The sequence below is a fragment of the Tasmannia lanceolata genome, unplaced genomic scaffold (assembly GCF_043159265.1).
Source record: "Tasmannia lanceolata isolate RefF3 unplaced genomic scaffold, GAP_Taslan_0.1 ptg000007l, whole genome shotgun sequence".
NCBI classification, from domain to species: Eukaryota; Viridiplantae; Streptophyta; class Magnoliopsida; order Canellales; family Winteraceae; genus Tasmannia; species Tasmannia lanceolata.
The window spans coordinates 1,519,005-1,537,522 of record NW_027518684.1 but is presented as its reverse complement, the minus strand read 5'-3'; the positions used below and the strand labels follow the sequence as shown (position 1 = coordinate 1,537,522).

The following is an 18,518-nucleotide window of genomic DNA, read 5'->3' as shown; positions in this document are numbered from 1 at the left end:
GACAAATTGACAAGTGTGAGAATGACTAATTTTAAGGGTGGCAATGCCATTTCTCCTTTAAAAAGATGCCTATAGGGAATTAGTGTTAATTTCTAGCTAGATATAGAGATAGAGAAATAATAAATTCGCCCCTTTTCTTTACATTGGGACAGCCAACTCCAGAGTATTCGGCAATCAGGGCCTTTGAGTTCTTCCCATGATCCCAGAGGTGGTTGTCCCAAGTAAAAAAAAGGGGCGGATTTATCACTTCCCATAGAGATAATGCCTCACCATTTGGGCACATGAATCATGCATCGGGATGGCCAGAATTCTGTGATATGAAGCATGGGAGCAATGTAGGGACAACCATCTTATTATAAGTACTAACCCAAAAAGATTCTTAAACTTGAAGGACACACATGACAAGGCTAGACTTCATCTGTAACATAGTACAATCTCATAGGCTTAAATGCAACTTCGCCTTCAGTTTTCTCATGGTGGAAGCCCTAAGGCTTCAAAAACTATCATTTGCTTGGGATTGCTTACTTCTTGGAATTGAATTTTCTTTTTGGTGGGTAATGGGATTACCTTGTCTAGAGCTCTAGTTCCTCTGCCAAGTGAAATCAAATGTATAAATAGATTTCCATTCCCTAGAAAAAAATTCTAAGGATCATATTATTAGATCTTAACCCACAAATAAACACATCGTTTAGACTTAAGAGGCAGTGGTGTCAATGGGCCCGGAGGATCCAAAGGATTCAAATGTTAATACTTAATAGGCAGGATTTGGGCACAACAGCTGGATCCAAACTGCGTCCATTGGATCCATATCCGAAGGTCCAAAATTATATCGGAGTCCATTGGATCCATATCCGAAGGTCCAAAATTATATCGGATTGTGATCGTGACGTAGCTTCAAAATCCGATGATGCATCCTAGATCCAACTAAAGGGCATCAATGTACAAAAATACCCTTCATATTTTCATTCATTTGGCCCATACACAAACAAAAGCAAAACCACTTACGATAGACTTGTAAACAATGTGACCCCTTTAAAAGCTCAAATAGAACAATTTCATTTTGAACTTCTGTTGGCTGTTACAGCTGTTGGGAATAGTAATAGCTATTGGAAGAATATATATTTTTTTAAGGGAAGTGATATATCCGCCCCTTTTGATCACCAGGAACACCCCCTGCCAGTGTATCGATGACTTAAGAGGGGCTGTTGTACTTATGTCAGAACGATTCAATGTCCCTGATTGCCACAAACACTGCCAGGGGATGTTCCTGGTGATCAAAAGGGGCGGATATATCACTTCCCTTTTTTAATGGTAAAAGCTTTATAATACAGGGAGTGAATCTACCAAAACAAGGGGCATGAATATCACCCCCTTCCTGGATACATCTCCACACCAATATGAGTGAGAGAACTAGTCACACAAGTGGTGCTATTCAGGATAAAAAAACAACTAACTAGTCACACAAGTGGGATCAATTGTTCCGGCTTTAGATTCATCGACAAATCATTCCATATGATTGAGGATATAAGGCATCGAAACAAAGATTGTGAATTTATTGTTCTGCTATAGCATTCCAAATCATTAAAAGCGAATGGAAGGAAATACAAAAAAGAGAATGAGCATTCTACGAACAGTTTTTTTAATGGTATTCTAAGAACAGTTGCCATGATAAAAATGGTAAAAACCAGAAGTTCTGATCCCTTGCAGTGGACAGATTCATCTGTTCTATCACCGTCGAAAAAGACCATTAAAACCCAAAAGGAATAGTTCTTGAATTCAAATAAGGAGACTTCTGGGGGGGGGGAACTGTCTAGATCCTGCTCCTGCCATTAACAGTTAGCTTGGTTCGGGGGGCACTAGTTTCAGACTCCGCATCCATTCGCAGAAACTAAGATCGTCAAACTGAATAAAACTGCTCTTTAGCCTCGCCCTCTGTTCTGTAGTTAATGAACGCAGCTGAGGGAACCTTGCTTCCTGCAATAAAGAACAAAACACTTTATTTGCTCGAAATCAACTTAATCATTTCAAGTCAATCTTTGACTTCTGTTTTATCAGCGTCTCAAAAGTTTCAGTGATGTTTTACAATCTCAGAACGTTCCATCTCGGTCATTGGGATCTAGCCCTTTTCATTAATAAAATTTCCTCATTCAAAAAAAATCTCAAAATGCTTTTGTGGTGTTAATTTTAATTAGGAATACCTAAACCACAACAACTGCAACTGAAAACAATTACTTTTAAAGATGTGCTGTATGAAGACACCCTATGCATGGAAGGGAGAATATCTCCATACCTGCTCATATGGGGGATCTTTGTGTGCGGGTATTAGCCGAGAAACAAAGTATCGGGCTTGAGAGCTTCCCTCCTGTAGAAGCATGCAGATTCATCAGGAAACAAGATATTTTTCTCATACCTCTAAAACATGAAACAGATATAAAGAAGAACAATTATATAAATGGAAAGGGTCAGGAGTCTGCACAGACATTCACACTGGTGGGAAGAACGAGGCACCATGAATTGGCATGGGTCCAATGGCTTACACGGGGGAATAAGCAGAATCTGATTTGGAGAAATCCCTTGGACTACTGAAGTGGTCATATTGCATCCAAACATACAACATGTTTAATATGGTGGTCCAAGTATCCCGAAGCAGATGATCTAAAGTCTAAACACAAGATTAAGCGTGCTATTGGATGCATATACATATCTACTTTAATAACCGAAACGAGAGCAGCATGTGCATCTTATGCTAGTGATGTATATTGTGGGTACACTGATGCATCATGCTCAACTCCAGCATTGTTGGAATACAGAGGGGGTATTCAAAGTGTCACGACACTGGTTATCCCAAGCTCTCTAGCGAAGGCTAGAATCCAGGATTGAATTGTGAGCAATAATTGTATTGTTAATACATAGGATGAATATGACATCTTTGTGTGAAGATGATGTAGAAAACTGAGAAATATCTTCTCAAATAGGATCGAACACGATGTGCAGCAAACATTAAGAAAAGATGCGAGAAACACAATCACACAAAACAAGAACACATAATTTACGTAGTTCGGCAGTGTGCTAAGCCCACACGAGAAGAGTTTTATGATTTCGGTTTATGGTTACAAAACTCTCCTTCTCGACCAAGAAAATTCAAAGAAAACCTCACTAACTGTAACCCTAATATGTGGCTTTTATATATATATATATATATATATATATATATATATATATATATATATATATATATATATATAAACGGTTTCTACACACAAGTGTAGATAAGTTATCTACACACTAGCTTAAAATACAATGGAGGGCATATTGTTTGGGTGATCCAAACCATTCATTTGATTGGCCCTCACATAGATAGGGTGTCCACAAAAAATCAGCTCCATAGGATCATCCCAACCCTATGATTTGTGTAGGTAAAATGGACGTGTATAAACCTTCACAAATATGTCCATTTTTTGCCTCCATGGTTCGAAGGGTTAGGATGATCCTATGAAGCTGATTTTTTGGGCACACCCTATCTATGTGAGGGCCAATCAAATGAATGCTTTGGATTACCCAAACAATGTGGGCCCCCACTGTATTTTAAGCTAGTGTGTAGATAACTTATCTACACTTGTGTGTAGAAACCGTTTTCTCATATATATATATAGAGAGAAAACGGTTCCTACACATATGTGTAGATAAGTTATCTACACACTAGCTTAAAATACAGTGGGGGCCACATTATTTGGGTGATCCAAACCATTCATTTTTAAGGCCCTCACATAGATAGGGTGTCCACAAAAAATCAGATCCATAGGATCATCCTAACCATTTGAACTGTGGAGGCAAAAAATGGACTAATTTGTGAAGGTTTAAAGACATCCATTTTACCTCCACAAATCGTAGGGTTGGGATGATCCTATGGATCTGATTTTTTGTAGACATCCTATCTATGTGAGGGCCTTTAAAATGGATGGCTTGGATCACCCAAACAATGTGGGCCCCACTGTATTTTAAGCTAGTGTGTAGAGAACTCTCTACACATATGTGTAGGAACCGTTTTCTCATATATATATATATATATATATATATATATATATATATATGAGGAATAAGATTGTACGCTCAACCGTACCTAAAGTTAGGTACGGTAGAGTGCCAAATCACATGGGTCCCACATTTTTGGTGAGCATCTAAACCATTCATTTGCAAGGCCCCATCATAGATAGGGTGCATACCAAAAATCAGCTCCATAGGATCATCCTAACCCATCCATTTGTGGAGGCCAAAATGGACAGACAGTGTTTGTCCACAAATCTGCCCATTTTGGCCTCCAGTTTTGGAGGGGTTAGGATGATTCAATGGTGCTGATTTTTGGTATGCACCCTATCTATGATAGGGCCTTGCAAATGAATGGTTTAGATGCCCACCAAAAATGGGGGACCCATGTGATTTGGCACTCTACCGTACCTAACTTTAGGTACGGTCGAGCGTACAATCCTTTTCCTCTATATATATATATATATATATATATATATATATATATATATATATATATATATATATATAGAGAGAGAGAGAGAGAGGGAGAGGGAGAGTTAAGTGAAGCTACACATACGTGTAGCTAACTTAGCTACACCAACGGCTTAAAATACAGTTGGCCCACATTGTTTGGGTGATCCAAACCATTCATTTGATAGACCCTCACATTGATAGGGTGTGCCCAAAAAATCAGCTCCATAGGATCATCCCCACCCTTCAAACTGTGGAGGCAAAAATGGACAGATTTGTGAAGGTTTTTACGCGTCCATTTTTGCCTCCACAAATCGTAGGGTTGGGATGATCCTATAGAGCTGATTTTTTGGGCACACCCTATCTATATGAGGGCCCATCAAATGAATGGTTTGCATCACCCAAACAATGTGGGGCCCACTCTATTTTAAGCCGTTGGTGTAGCTAAGTTAGCTACACGTATGTGTAGCTGCACTTTTCACTAGTAAAAACACTTGTGCGATGCACGGGGCGAGAAAAATATAAATGGTTAATCACTTTCCCATTTGATGTGGCGGAGTATTTCACTATTTCACACTCATGCTTTGACAGGTGGATCTCACGCACCATCTATAGCCAAACCCATGCATTCGAGTGGGACCCGGAATATTTTGAAAGGTGGCCGAAATCCGTAGTATTATGTACTAAATGAACACGTTCTGTATTAAAAAATAATCGGGTTGGTCAATATTTTGAAAGGCGTCCTGAATCCGTAGTATTATGTAATATGTTCACAAAAATGCATAGTATTATGTAACATATGTACTCAATCCGTAATTTTGCAAAGAAAAAACTCACTATGTTTACTTTGTCCACTTTTTTTTATTAAAAAAGCATAAAGGAAGGGGGTAGGATTGAAATTATTTGGCTTTAATGGGTGCCTTTGTTAAAAAGCACAAAGGAGGGGGTAGGATTGAAAATATGTGGGTTGAATGGGTGCCTTTGTTAAAAGAAATAAAAAAAAGTGATGTGTAATTCTATTAGAATTTTGGGAGAAATTCAAATAATTCTCTCATTTTCTCTTCTGCTATATATATATATATATATATACCCATTGTATTTTAAGTATGAGGAAAGTGAAGCTACACCGCCGACTTAAAATACAATGGGCCCACATTGTTTTGGTGATCGAAACCATTCATTTGATAGGCCCTCACATTGATAGGGTGTGCCCCAAAAATCAGCTAGGTAGGATTATCCCAACCCTACAATTTGTGGAGGCAAAAATGAACGTGTAAAAACCTTCACAAATCTGTCCATTTTTGCCTCCACAGTTTGAAGGGTTGGGATGATCCTACCTAGCTGATTTTTTGGGCACACCCTATCAATGTGAGGGCCTATCAAATGAATGGTTTGGATCACCAAAACAATGTGGGCCCATTGTATTTTAAACCGGCGGTGTAGCTTCACTTTCCTCATATATATATATATATATATATATATATATATATATATATATATATATAGAGAGAGAGAGAGAGAGAGAGAGAAGGGTTTCGAAACAGGGGCGTGGGGCCATTGGGGGGGGGGGGTGATCCAAAGCATTCATTTAGAAGGCCCCATCAAGGATGGGGGGCCTACCAAAAATCAGCTCCATTGGATCACCAATGGGTGTCCATTTGTGGGGCAAAAAATGGACAGATACTGTTTGTCCACTATCTGCCCATTTTTTGGCCCCACAAATGGACACCCTAAGGTGATCCAATGGAGCTGATTTTTGGTGGACACCGTACCCATGAAAGGGCCCATCAAGTGAATGCTTTGGATCCCACCCAAAATGTGGCCCCACCCTGTTTCTGTGCTCGAGCGTAGAAACCATTTCCTGATATATATATATATATATATATATATATATATATATATATATATATATATATATATATATATAGAGAGAGAGAGAGAGAGAGAGAGGTGTAGCTACACACTCGTGTAGCAAACTTAGCTACACCGCCGGCTTAAAATACAGTGGGCCCCACATTGTTTGCGTGATGCAAGCCATTCATTTGATGGGCCCTCACATAGATAGGGTGTGCCCAAAAAATCAGCTCCATAGGATCATCCCAACCCTACGATTTGTGGAGGCAAAAATGGACGTGTAAAAACCTTCACAAATCTGTCCATTTTTGCCTCCACAGTTTGAAGGGTTAGGATGATCCTATGGAGCTGATTTTTTAGGCACACCCTATCAATGTGAGGGCCTATCAAATGAATGGTTTGGATCACCCAAACAATGTGGACCCACTGTATTTTAAGCCAGCGGTGTAGCTAAGTTAGCTACACGAGTGTGTACCTTCACTTTCCTCATATATATATATATATATATATATATATATATATATATATATATATATATCAATGCCACTGCATCAAAAAAATTATCGAAATACCCTTTAGCAAAATCGAAAATTAAAATTTTCCTTCCGGAGGCACGCTGCCCCTGCACCCTAGCAAAGTGACCGTGCAGTTCAACCCGTGTGTGCATTGCGTACGTTAGTACGTCAAGGTACTAAATAATGTCAGAATACAAGACATCTGCACAATAGATGAATTATGATACGGCCCGTTTTTTATTTGTGGCATAATTATACTTCCATTTCATTCAATGTACGTGTAGGGAAATGATTTTTCCACACCCTCTTCCTAGCTATTCAAGCCCTTTGCTTCTTATTGAGATTTTTACAAAATGAAAAATCTGCCTTGTGCATTTCAATGTTAATTTCTTCTGCACATGAACCGATAAAGACACGCACAAATCGAGACTTAAAATAAGAGATGAAGAAAGGCATGTGAACCGAGAAAAGCAGATAAAATAAAAGAAATAAAAGAGAGGGGGAAGAGAAAAACTAAGAAGAGAAGAAAATAAACAAAAGAGAACGACTAAACGGTAACATGCGATTCTGGGTCCCGAAGGAACACATGTATGTGCCAATCAACACCATTGAACATGTAGATCATCATGAGGCAACCCACAGGGTTTTAATTCCATCCCGAATGGATATCCCATGAGTAAGGCAAAGGACTATAAAAAACAATGGTTGATTCTTTTTTGGCAGAACCCTAAATGAAGCTCGACAAATCAAGGGCACTCTCAATGCATTTTGCAGGACTTATGGTCCATGTCCGGATCAACAGATCCAATCACATACACGAGGCAAAAGCGTGTCCCAAGTGTCTTTTAGGAACAAATATAACAGCCCTATCTTTTTAACATTTTTCATTAAAAGAGAGGAAGAGATAAAGAAGAATAAGAAACACAACATAGAAAGGCACAGTAAATGAAAGAAAAAAACTGATAGAGATTTCAGTTCAAGAAGAAATATTTGTAATCAACCATTACAAGGCAGTTTTGCTTGATCTACTTCCAAATCACACCGAATCTATGGCTGTCCCTCACGCTTCAGAGCAAAGACTCCAATCTTTGCTTCCACAAAGACCCCTCTGACTGAGCAGTGAGCATGCTTCTCCGAAGCATGATTGTGGGCTTCCTCTCCTCATGGATTGTGTTGCTTGAAACTCCTAATATGTGGGTCTCATATCAAGCACCAATCCAAAGATGGGGGAGATGAAGAGCTCATGTTGGCAACATGTTTCAATCTGAATGGATTGGGAAAGGGGCACGGTTGGGGAGTTTTTCTTTCTCTCACCAACTATGTGCATAGAAGAAAAATGAAAAGGTCCATTTCTCGTTTGGTGTGAAATAAGGTACAATCAGCAATAGGGTAATGTTGCCATTTCAAAAAAAAATAGAGCAGATAGCAAGTAAAGGGGTGGAATGGCTAGAAACTGGGTGGAAGTAGCATGTCCTATATATGGTCCTGGGGTGCTACAAGGAGAAATAAGACAATGCAAGATTGGATCACTAGTTATCTGAAACTCAATTTTGATGGCTCTAGCTTTGGTAACCCTGGCCCGGCTGGGGTAGGCGGAGCTTTGTGAAATCATCTTGGGGAGGTTCTATGGGCGTTTGCGGGTCCCATTGGATTTGCGGACGCATCGGAAGCAGAGGTGTGCACGGCTTACCAAGGTTTAAAGCTCTTGGAGAGAGATGGTCTATCCTATGTGATAGTTGAGGGGGGCTCTTTAAAAGCAATTCGTTTGGTTAAACAGATTGGCGAATCACCCGGGGCGTTTTGATAGGTTATTCGATGAGATGTTTGACTGGTTAAAGTCTTCTTCGCTGGTCTTCCACCATGAATGAAGACAAAATGTGCTGAAAAGTGAGCCTGTGTGGCTGCTCTCACATGCAACAGCCCATCCGCGAAATGCCTTCTGCGAAGGACGCTAGCAAATCCCTTATTTCAAATATAGATTTTCTCTCTCGATTACAAACCTCATCTATCTGACTCCCCTTGAGCAACAAACCCTAGGGATTTGTCAGCCACTAGAGGAACTTATCAGAAAGGTATTGATGCTTCAGACAGGTATGTACACGGACATTCAAACTAAGAATTTGGGTAGTCAGATCAAATTTTGGAGCAGATAGCCAACTTTAACACTTATGTCAGCGAAAATGCCAACTTTGACACTTATGATCAATGTTCAAAAGCTGAACAGCTCGGAACTTCCGAGTTCTTTGTTGACTCAGTCACGTTGGAAGAAAGTTTTTAAAGTTGAAGTGTTGGACAATTGTACTAAACCAAATGTACTAGACAATTGTCCTGGTGACAGCATTAAAAGTGGTCATTCGACAAATTTGGCCAAATCAACTTCCCTATCCAATATGGCATGCAAAATAAATGCATCCTAAACCTCAAGCAAGCCTCCCAAAGAACAAGAACAATTGACCCTCGGCCATACCCAAAAAGTGAATAAAGCCAAATCAGCATGAAAACATTTAGAAAAACTCAAGCCCCTTGAAAGGTACAACGAACACATTTTCACAATAAATAACAGTCAAAAACAGAAAAAGGCGATGAGTCGAAGAAGACATACTTTGAATGCAAGGATACGAGGAGCAGGAAATCGCTCTTCAGTGAGCTCCTCTGCCAATGTTCTGCAAGCTGCTAAAGCAGATGCACTTCTCCCATCCTCGGCACCAAGTTCAGCACCCTGAAACAATAAAAATAATTAGTATGCCGGGATATGAAGAAAAGATGGATGCATAAATTTAGGCCATGTCTGTCAGCCAGGATTTTTTTTTTCATGATAAATCAGTGTCTCCAAGTGGTGGGAGAGGGGTAGGGCAGTGGGAGGAGGAGAGAGATTTGAGAGCACGATTATGAACCTGAGAAGTGGCTCAGAATCAGGAAAAAAGGTGATCCTATTTTGAGTAGACTTTTTTGTTTCCTGAATTTTAGTCACTTCTCATCACTTGGATGCACTAGTTTCCTGATTTTTAGCCGCTTCACCCTCATCTCCACCTGGAGACACAGATTTATCATGAAGAAAAAAATCATGGTAGCCAAACGTGCCCTTAGAACATAAAAAAATTATGGGAAGAAAGGCTGAAGGCAAGTTTTCTCACCACAGAAAAAAATAATTGACCAGACAACCAAAAGCCCCAGCATGTGCGCAAATGTTTAACTTGCATATCATTATAAGCAAGCATATCTATGCTAATTTAAACAAAATTGGCAGCGTCACAAGGAAAAATGCTACTTAACAAGAATAGCATAAGAATCACTTTGTTCAATCAGTGAAAGGACCCGCCCAAAACCTGCAAAGACATCACATACTTTGACTAGATATATTGTTGACGGAAGTCGAGAAACAGGACAGATCAAGTTTTGGTGGGTAAGCCCATTATTGAAGGAAAGTCAGAACAGAGAAATAAACTAAGGAGATTTAAAGGGTGTTGAATGACTATGAGGGCTTAGAACAGAGAAGCATTAGATACAGAGTCTACATTAGTGATAGAATCATGTTTTGGCATTGCAGATGGTGCAAGGAAATGGCGCTTAGGGTCATATTCCCAGACCTAATCCGCATTGCCTTGAACAGAAAAGCATTTGCGCAAGACTGTTTTGAGAGGGAAGGGGATAGAATCTCATGGAATTATGGAAGTTAAATTTACAAATCAGAGCAAGATTCCTCAAAATTAGAAAACAAGTTGCCAGAACTATTTCTTTCCCTGTGAGTGTGAGAAAATGAGCAGTGTGACAAAAAGCATATGCAGCCCAAAACTTGGCCAAGACAAATCCGAGTCACCTCCACTTGACTCAGCCGAGTCAAGAAGTCCTTATAAAATGCAGTAATTTTTAGAAACAAACAAAAGTTTTCTGCACCTGCTACAATTCCTCAAAAAAATATTTACAGATAATTGAAAAGTTTAACGAGTCAATGAGTGCCATTATAAAAAAAAATGGAGTGCAGGTATCATTTCCTTTTTCAATTTTTAACTCTTGAATCATTTTTACTATCATTGGAAATTGTAAGAGAAAAGAAAATGCTTAAATTAGAGGGTGAATCTACCAAAATAGAAGTCATATCAATCTCCTTAATTTACATAAAAATATTTTCACTTTTTTTAATAGTGGCCGACTTCCTGGTATTTACACTTTTAATTAGCTATCAAAGACAGACAATTCCCAAATAACTAGTAATAGACAATTAAATATAAATTTTATTTGGACTCCATTATTCAATGATAGCACTCCTCTCTTCAAGATACAGTTCAATCAATGAGTGCAATTATTAAAATCTATCAACACTGATCATGATAAAGTTCAATCAACTCGGATGAATTCCAAGCCGAGTTGATGAGTTTTGAAACAATAAGGAGCACTTGATATCCCATAGAATGTCAAACATATCCCTAAAATAACGTTGGTATCTCCAAGTAGAGAGAAGGGGACTATCCTAAGCCACATGATCGTGTTGAGGGATTCGAATTCAACCCACAGTGTTGTTCTTTTGCTCCTTAATAAAGTTTTCCATCATTCAAAAGAAAAAAAAAATAGTATGACGTGATAAAGCAGAGACCCTCTACAATGAAATAATTCAACAGAACATGGTAAATCAATAGAATTGTGATTGGGGCTCGAAATGGCATACCAACCAAATGAAGACATCTGTCCCATGGTCAAGCACAACTGCTGCATCAGATTGCATCGCAAGATCATATGCTGGCAATTCCTCAAAAGTGCCGCCTTCGCGATGCATTAGGCAACGAGGAGCCACCATGCGAAGTGATAAGTCAAAGGATGCATTCAAGAACAAATTCCTCAACACGGATCTCTCATCTTCATGACCAATAATACTTCCTAAAAGTGGTCCCCTTCTAAGATGGAATAAGTTCTCAGGCAATGTTGAGAGCTCCTTGGGGAACCGATAAAGCTTTGACTTTGGTAATTGGGACCCAAACTTGAAAGCTATATCCTTAACTCTTTCATCTACAGTTAGCCTCATATTAATTGCATCAGAAGAAGTTTTGGCTTGCAAGATAGTCCTCTTAGCAATAAGAACTGCAGCCACCTCATGCTGAATGCTCTCAAGATAGGCCGATATGCCATCAACCGTTGGTAACCTCACAGTGATCACTCTAGCAATGTCAGAGTGATAGACATTTGAATACCGAACGGCAAACTGGAAGAAAACATGGTCATTCTTAATATCGCTTTTTGTTTCCATGGACAGTGCAAAACTTTGAGTTTCTTCAACACTTAGCATTTGAATGCAAGTAGCAGTGTCATTTTTAAAAGTTTCATGAGCATCTGAAGGTGCCTCTTCACCCGGCCCTATGACTCGAGTTATGAGAATATCATCAGAACAACGTATCTCAAACAACCCATGAGAACCTGCCGCCCTCATGGATGCTCTCTGCAAGTTCACGCCAAAAGCCTCCCCAAAATCATCGTGAAGAATAAGCACACCACCAGAAGCTTTAGCGAGTGGCTGCAGAACAGGCACTCTTACTGGACATGTTCCGGCACATAGAATATCAACTACGGTGCCATGTCGATGAGCCTCGTGGCCCAGATGTTCCATCCACTTCAAAGCTGTTTTCTCCATATATGGATAGTTAGGATGACTGAATGAGTGAGGAACTGCTCCAGGACCAAACGTATTTGGACCACCAGCACATACCATGATTCTGCAATTTCCTCCTGACCTTTTAACCACCCCACGAGACATTTCTGATGACGGCCCTTGAATTATGGCTAGGGCAACCTCCACTGCCGTACCAATGCACCGGTCCCTCGATGTTTCAGGCAAATTCAGTTTGTATGGTCTCATTGATGAGAAAATACAGTGAGCTACGGGGAGTGATGCATGAATAGACGACAAGTAAATGCCAGTCCCATATATCAGGGCTTTTATCGACTCCTTGGTTGGTGATTTGTTACCGGGAAGAACATCTGCCGATGCCATTGATCCCTCTGAAAAATCATAAACTGACACAGTTCGACCATATGATATGATTCCGATCCTTGTACTTGGTGGAAGAGAATCCACAAAAGCATGTAAGGAGCTCTGGAGATGCTGAAGGTGGGCTTCGTCTAAGCACTCGTCTATGATAAGAAATATGGGTGCAGACATTCTTGAGTCAGATACCGGAATAAACCCAGGACGTTTGTTCCCAGTTTGAATGTAATCAACCATTGAGGATGAGAGCTCTGGCAAGTTACGGAGGTCATCCCTGCTTGCCGCTATGTATTCACCTTCACTTTCATTTAGTTTTTTGCAAATTACACATTGCCACTTTCCCGAGCCAATAATAATGTTGCAATAAAGATTTGCAAAAGCTCCACAATTCTGGCAGCGATGTGGGTCGCGGTGTACAATTTGGGGACCCTGTGCAATCTCCTTACCAGGAGAGACCAATGCACCAAATCCCAAACTTGAGGCATTTGCTAGTTTTTTCTGTTTCAGGACCTGTTAATTGAAATGACCATAAAAAAGAGAACAACATATGCTGCTGAAGTAAATCAAGTAGAAAAAAATCGCGGACACACCCACCAAAAAATTGCAGAAATACAAGTCAAAATTTAAAAATGAACAACGCTAAAATCAAGAAGGCTCTTTCCATCTTAAGACCTCGAAATGGGCACAAAGATACAGGAAGCATCACATCATATATAGGGAAATGATATTTCCATCTACCCCCCTTTTTCAGCATTTCTACCCCTTATGTCCGTCTTTTCCCAAAATTGAAGAAAAAGACAAACAAAAGGAGGTTGAAATGCAACCAATTTTTTTTTTTGGAAATGAAACCATTTTTTGGAAATAAAAAAGATAGAGGGGTTGAAATGTTGTGAAGGTGTGGGTATATGTGTGTCTAAAGAGACGTACGTAATTCCGAATAATGTAAACATTGAATGCTTGAAACATAAAAGGTTGCAAAAGGGGTTTAGAACCTTATCACAAACAGCAATTATAATATATAACCACAAGGGAATAGTGGTGAGTACCTTGTGAGCAGAGAATAGAACATAAGGTGTCGCCCCATCAAGTGTTGACTGGTCCATGCCATCCGCAGGCGACTGCAAGTCGCCGGATCCATTTGAATAGAGTGGCGGAGAAGATGTGGGCAAAGATGAACCCGATGGAAAAGCAACTGCCTGAGGAGACATGGGAGAAGCCCGAAAAGGGGCCGCCACTGGTCGAAGCGGTGAAGAGAAAACAGGTGGACCAGGAGGAGTACTAAATTGAGGAATAGGGCTAGGGCTTCCAGTTTTGATTCCATTAGAGGGGGATAATGAACTTGGGGTTTGAGATGAGGTTGAAGGAATGTGGCCTAGTTGGGATCTTTGAGGGGAAAATCTGGTTGAAACTGGTGAACTAAAGGCAGGTGGTGTAGGCCTTTTCTCGGGACGAGGCATTGGTGTGCTTGGGGGAGAGACAGTAACAGTGTAAGGAGGCAGTGGTGGTGGTGGAGTATCCATTGATTATCAAATTCCTTCCGAGAAATTGATTGAATAATACACTGTTTGTACTGAAAACCAATTCTCGGACGTGGATTTAGGTCAAAACCTTTGGATATGCAATGTGATTATCGAACAACTGCAAAGAAACTAATCAAAAGCCCAAAATTTAAAACAGTTGTTCAATATTATGCGCCTCAATTAGGGTATATGGGTATTAGGGTTTAAGCTAACCCCTTCAATTAGCAGAGAATTAAAAGAAGCACTAACCATTCATCCTGAGACAATTTGCTAGGAAATCAATCTAAAATCCAGCAACCTAAAACCCTAACGAATCAAAAAGCCCTAAAAATCAATCTACCTAAAACCCTAAGGAATCAAAGAAAGGCCTAAAATAAGAGTAAATAACGCTCCCAGCTAAACTTCAATAGGAAAACAAAAGAGGATTTTGACCGAACCCTAATCTAAACGAGCGAATTTTGATCGAAATTTAAAATCTATGAATTTTCCGAGATCTCAATTGTAACGAAGGCAAAAATTGATTTTTACGGAACCATAGCTCAGAGAAAACGAATTAGGGTTCTGGATCGAAGCCACATGATCACATAATCTAGGGTTTTGTAGAGTCGGATCGGAGCTTATTTTGATGAATATTGCATCAAACTCGATGGTATTAGGAACTGAATAGAGAATGTTCAAAATCGCGTACCTGATATACAGATTTTGAGAGAGAGAGAAAAAACAAACACTGAAGCGGGAAAAAAAAAAAAAATTCTCTTTTTGCTTCTTCTTTCTGTTCGGGGATTTTTCCCCTCCTCTGCTCTTATTAGGAGAAAAGTAGGGTTTCGGCTGAAAGAAAACGCAAGCCCTTCATAGGGGAAGTCATTTTTTTATTATTTTACTATTCATTAATTGCATTTCCACATTGGAAATATTACGCTGCAAAAATAACGGGATTTTGTAAGAGAAACGGTTTCACACACCAGTAGTGTGTAGATAAGTTATCTACACACCAGCTTAAAATACAGTGGGGGCCCACATTATTTGGGTGATCCAAAGCATTCGATTGATGGGCGCTCACATAAATAGGGTAGGATCATCCTAACCCTTCGAACCGTGGAGGGATTTGTGAAGGTTTATACACATCCATTTTACCTCCACAAATCGTAGGGTTAGGATGATCCTATGGAGCTGTTTTTTGTGGACACGCTATCTATGTGAGGGCCAATCACACAATATGCCCTCCACTGTATTTTACGCTAGTGTGTAGAAACCGTTTTCTCATTTTTTTTTTGTAAATCCCAAAAAAAAAAAAATGTGAAAATGGCGGAATTTCCTACTAGAGGATTGCTAGATTCACTTGCCCAAGTAAAATATGCAGCGGTCCCACCAGTAGCATGGCATAACGCTGCGTATAAACATGAAAAGGCTACTGATATTTGCACCCTCGTGTTTTAATAATGACACAGCCTTAGCTTGTCTTTTCTTTTTTAATTGCCTTCTAAGAGTTTTTTTTAGAACGGTAGTTGACCTCTGACAGCGGTTATAATTAATAGAAGACAACAAGATAAGTTAGTGCAATTATCAAAAGATGATGGTGCCAGCATCGGTAACCCATGAAAATTGTGGACATATTTAATCTGTGTTTGTTTTGGATTTTAAAAACAGATCATGAGTCCAAAAGTGAGTATAGGAATCAAAATTAAACATAATTTTGAGTCTAATAATGAGTTTTGAACTCCAAATTCAAAACAACCATGGCCTGAATGTAAAAATAAGTCCAAGAATCAGTTTCAGACTCACAATCAGTTCTCAAAATCTAAAAGAAATAGGGCTTAACGAAGTAATTTCAAGCATTTGATATAGTCATTTTTGTAGATTAGTTCCTGAACTCAAAAAATATATGCTAATCCGTCCCTAAGAATTTTATATATTCACCAAAAGGAAAATAATTGCCATTACGATCATGTGGTTGCACCACCAGTTTAGTGATTCTAAAGGGACGTTTGTTCTTTTTCATTCCTCCACTTCAATATCAATCAGTGTATGGATTTGTTCTTACCCATCAGATGTGGACAGCTGGCTAATCTCTCTATATCATTCCTTTGAATCCTCAAAGTTCTTCAACAAAGTCAATGATGGGACCCATTGAATGTCTAGATCCCCATGGTAGACGGGCTGAATTTATAGTCGTAGAGATATATGGTGAGCCACCTATAGCCCAATTTTTAGATGGCTAAGGTGGCCCATAATTATGGCTTTTGGTCTATGGCTACCCCACATGCATATATACATGGCATGTAAACTCAACATCACCGTGTGTTCATCCAGGACCAGAATTGGAGGATGACAAAAGTTGGAAGTTGAAACCACAGATGGAGGATGGCAAAAGTTGGAAGATGGAAGTCATCTTCTCTTGCATGGGCAGAGATTAGGCTCATTGACGCGGTAGAAGAGTTGAAACCATAAATGGGGATGACAAAAGTTGGAAGATGAAAGTTCAGGAACATCAGGACCGTTTGGATACGCGGATTTTAGAATCTTGGATTTCCTCGAAATCCTGGCTGGGAGACGAGAGAAGGAGACCGCCAGCCATTTTATGATTTCTCGCCCTTTTTCCGTCGAGCGAGAGAGTAGCAGACCATCACATGTTTCCAGATATTAGAAATCTTGGGATGGGGGAGAGATTTCTAAAATCTGGATTTCTTACTTTAACTCTAGGATAGTGGATGGTAAAATCCATAATTTGACACCGCTTTTAAATAAAAAGCCTAGATTCTAAAATCCACGCATCCAAACAGCCCCTGGGTTTTTCCAGAGTCGAGAGATTTCAAATCTCTAATTAATAAAAATTTAGAATGACATTTTTTTTTTGGGAAATGATATCAGTACTACAATGTTTTGATATCCACACTCTCCTTGCTTGTCTCTTAGTATTTAATGGGCTTGTAAGAGCTATTTGGGAACTATAATTACCTATTGACCGCCTTTTAAATACTAAAAGACAAGCTAGTAGAGCGTGATATCAAAACATTGGAGTATTGATATCATGAGAAATTATACGATGGCCAACCGTCAAGTCACATGAAGGTGGGTACTTCAAAAGTGCCACCCTTGATATTTCATCTAACAACAACATCTTAAAAAGTGGGCTGTTGTTGGATCAAATATCAAGGGTGGTACCGTTTTGACGGTACTAGACGGCCGGGCACCATATAAAAACTCTAATATCATTTCCCCCTCTTTTTTTTGAACTCCTTTTAAGCAAATCCAATGAACTATATTAACCACACATAGTTTTACACCATGATAAATGGTAGATGGGAGAATTAAAGGATTACTTTATTCTAGAAGATTGAAAAATGCGAAGCAAATTGTTAAAGTATAAAAGATAAATAACGCCTTTTTCCAACAGCTTAAGCTATTGGAGAAGTTGGTAAGTTAACATGGTATCAGAGCCAAAGGTCTCGAGTTCAAACGTCCCGGATAGCAAAAATCCACATGCAATGGTCAGCCAAAAATGGGACATGTGCCACGTGTTTGCCAAGTGGGTCACACGTGCGGGGGAGTGTTAAAGTATAAAAGATAAATAACGCCTTTCTCCAACGGCTTAAGCTATTGGAGAAGTTGGCAAGTTAACATGGCTAAATGAAGCAACTAGCTAAATTAGTTAAGTGGATTAGAAGAGGCAAGCAAGAGAGATTAGGAAAGTAGATTTGATTAGTTTATATTAGAATATTCTAGTGTTTATCTCTTTCCATAGTTGTCTTGATTTATTTCTATGTTTATTATGTAAGTGCTCTATAAAAGCACCAATGGATTCTCTTTGTAAGTGTCCAAGATTAATATAATTCTCTCAAATTTTACAGGGTATCAAAGCAATTCGGTCCTAAGGTGCTTTAACCTCGAAGTTTGCTACACCGTTTTCCTGCGAACGGCCGATCTAGCTGTCCGCCGAGCCTCCTACAATCTCCCACGCCGGACCTCCATCTCTCACCAAACGGCCATGTGCTCTCTGTGTTATTTTCCTTGTTCCCCTTCATTCTAATCTTAGGCAGGGTGATTCTCTTGGTTCTGCATAGGAAATGGTCATGCTCTCTGTCATGGCGGATGAGAATAATTTCTCTTGGGTTTCATAATCCCAACTCCCATCTTGCAAATCCCATCTTTTATAAACCT

At 39.5% G+C, this 18,518-nt stretch overlaps 1 protein-coding gene across 1 annotated transcript; it reads right to left on the bottom strand.

Annotated features, from left to right (window-relative positions):
• Window positions 1-1,491: 1,491 nt before the first annotated feature.
• Window positions 1,492-15,192, bottom strand: LOC143881370 (Sec23/Sec24 protein transport family protein). The gene is made up of 5 exons (XM_077384407.1): window positions 13,887-15,192; window positions 11,530-13,350; window positions 9,469-9,585; window positions 2,291-2,362; window positions 1,492-1,974 (listed from the first exon to the last, which is right to left on the bottom strand). The coding sequence occupies exons 1-5, from the start codon at window positions 14,358-14,360 to the stop codon at window positions 1,837-1,839; spliced, it is 2,622 nt and encodes an 873-aa protein (XP_077240522.1). The 5' UTR covers window positions 14,361-15,192; the 3' UTR covers window positions 1,492-1,836.
• Window positions 15,193-18,518: the final 3,326 nt, after the last annotated feature.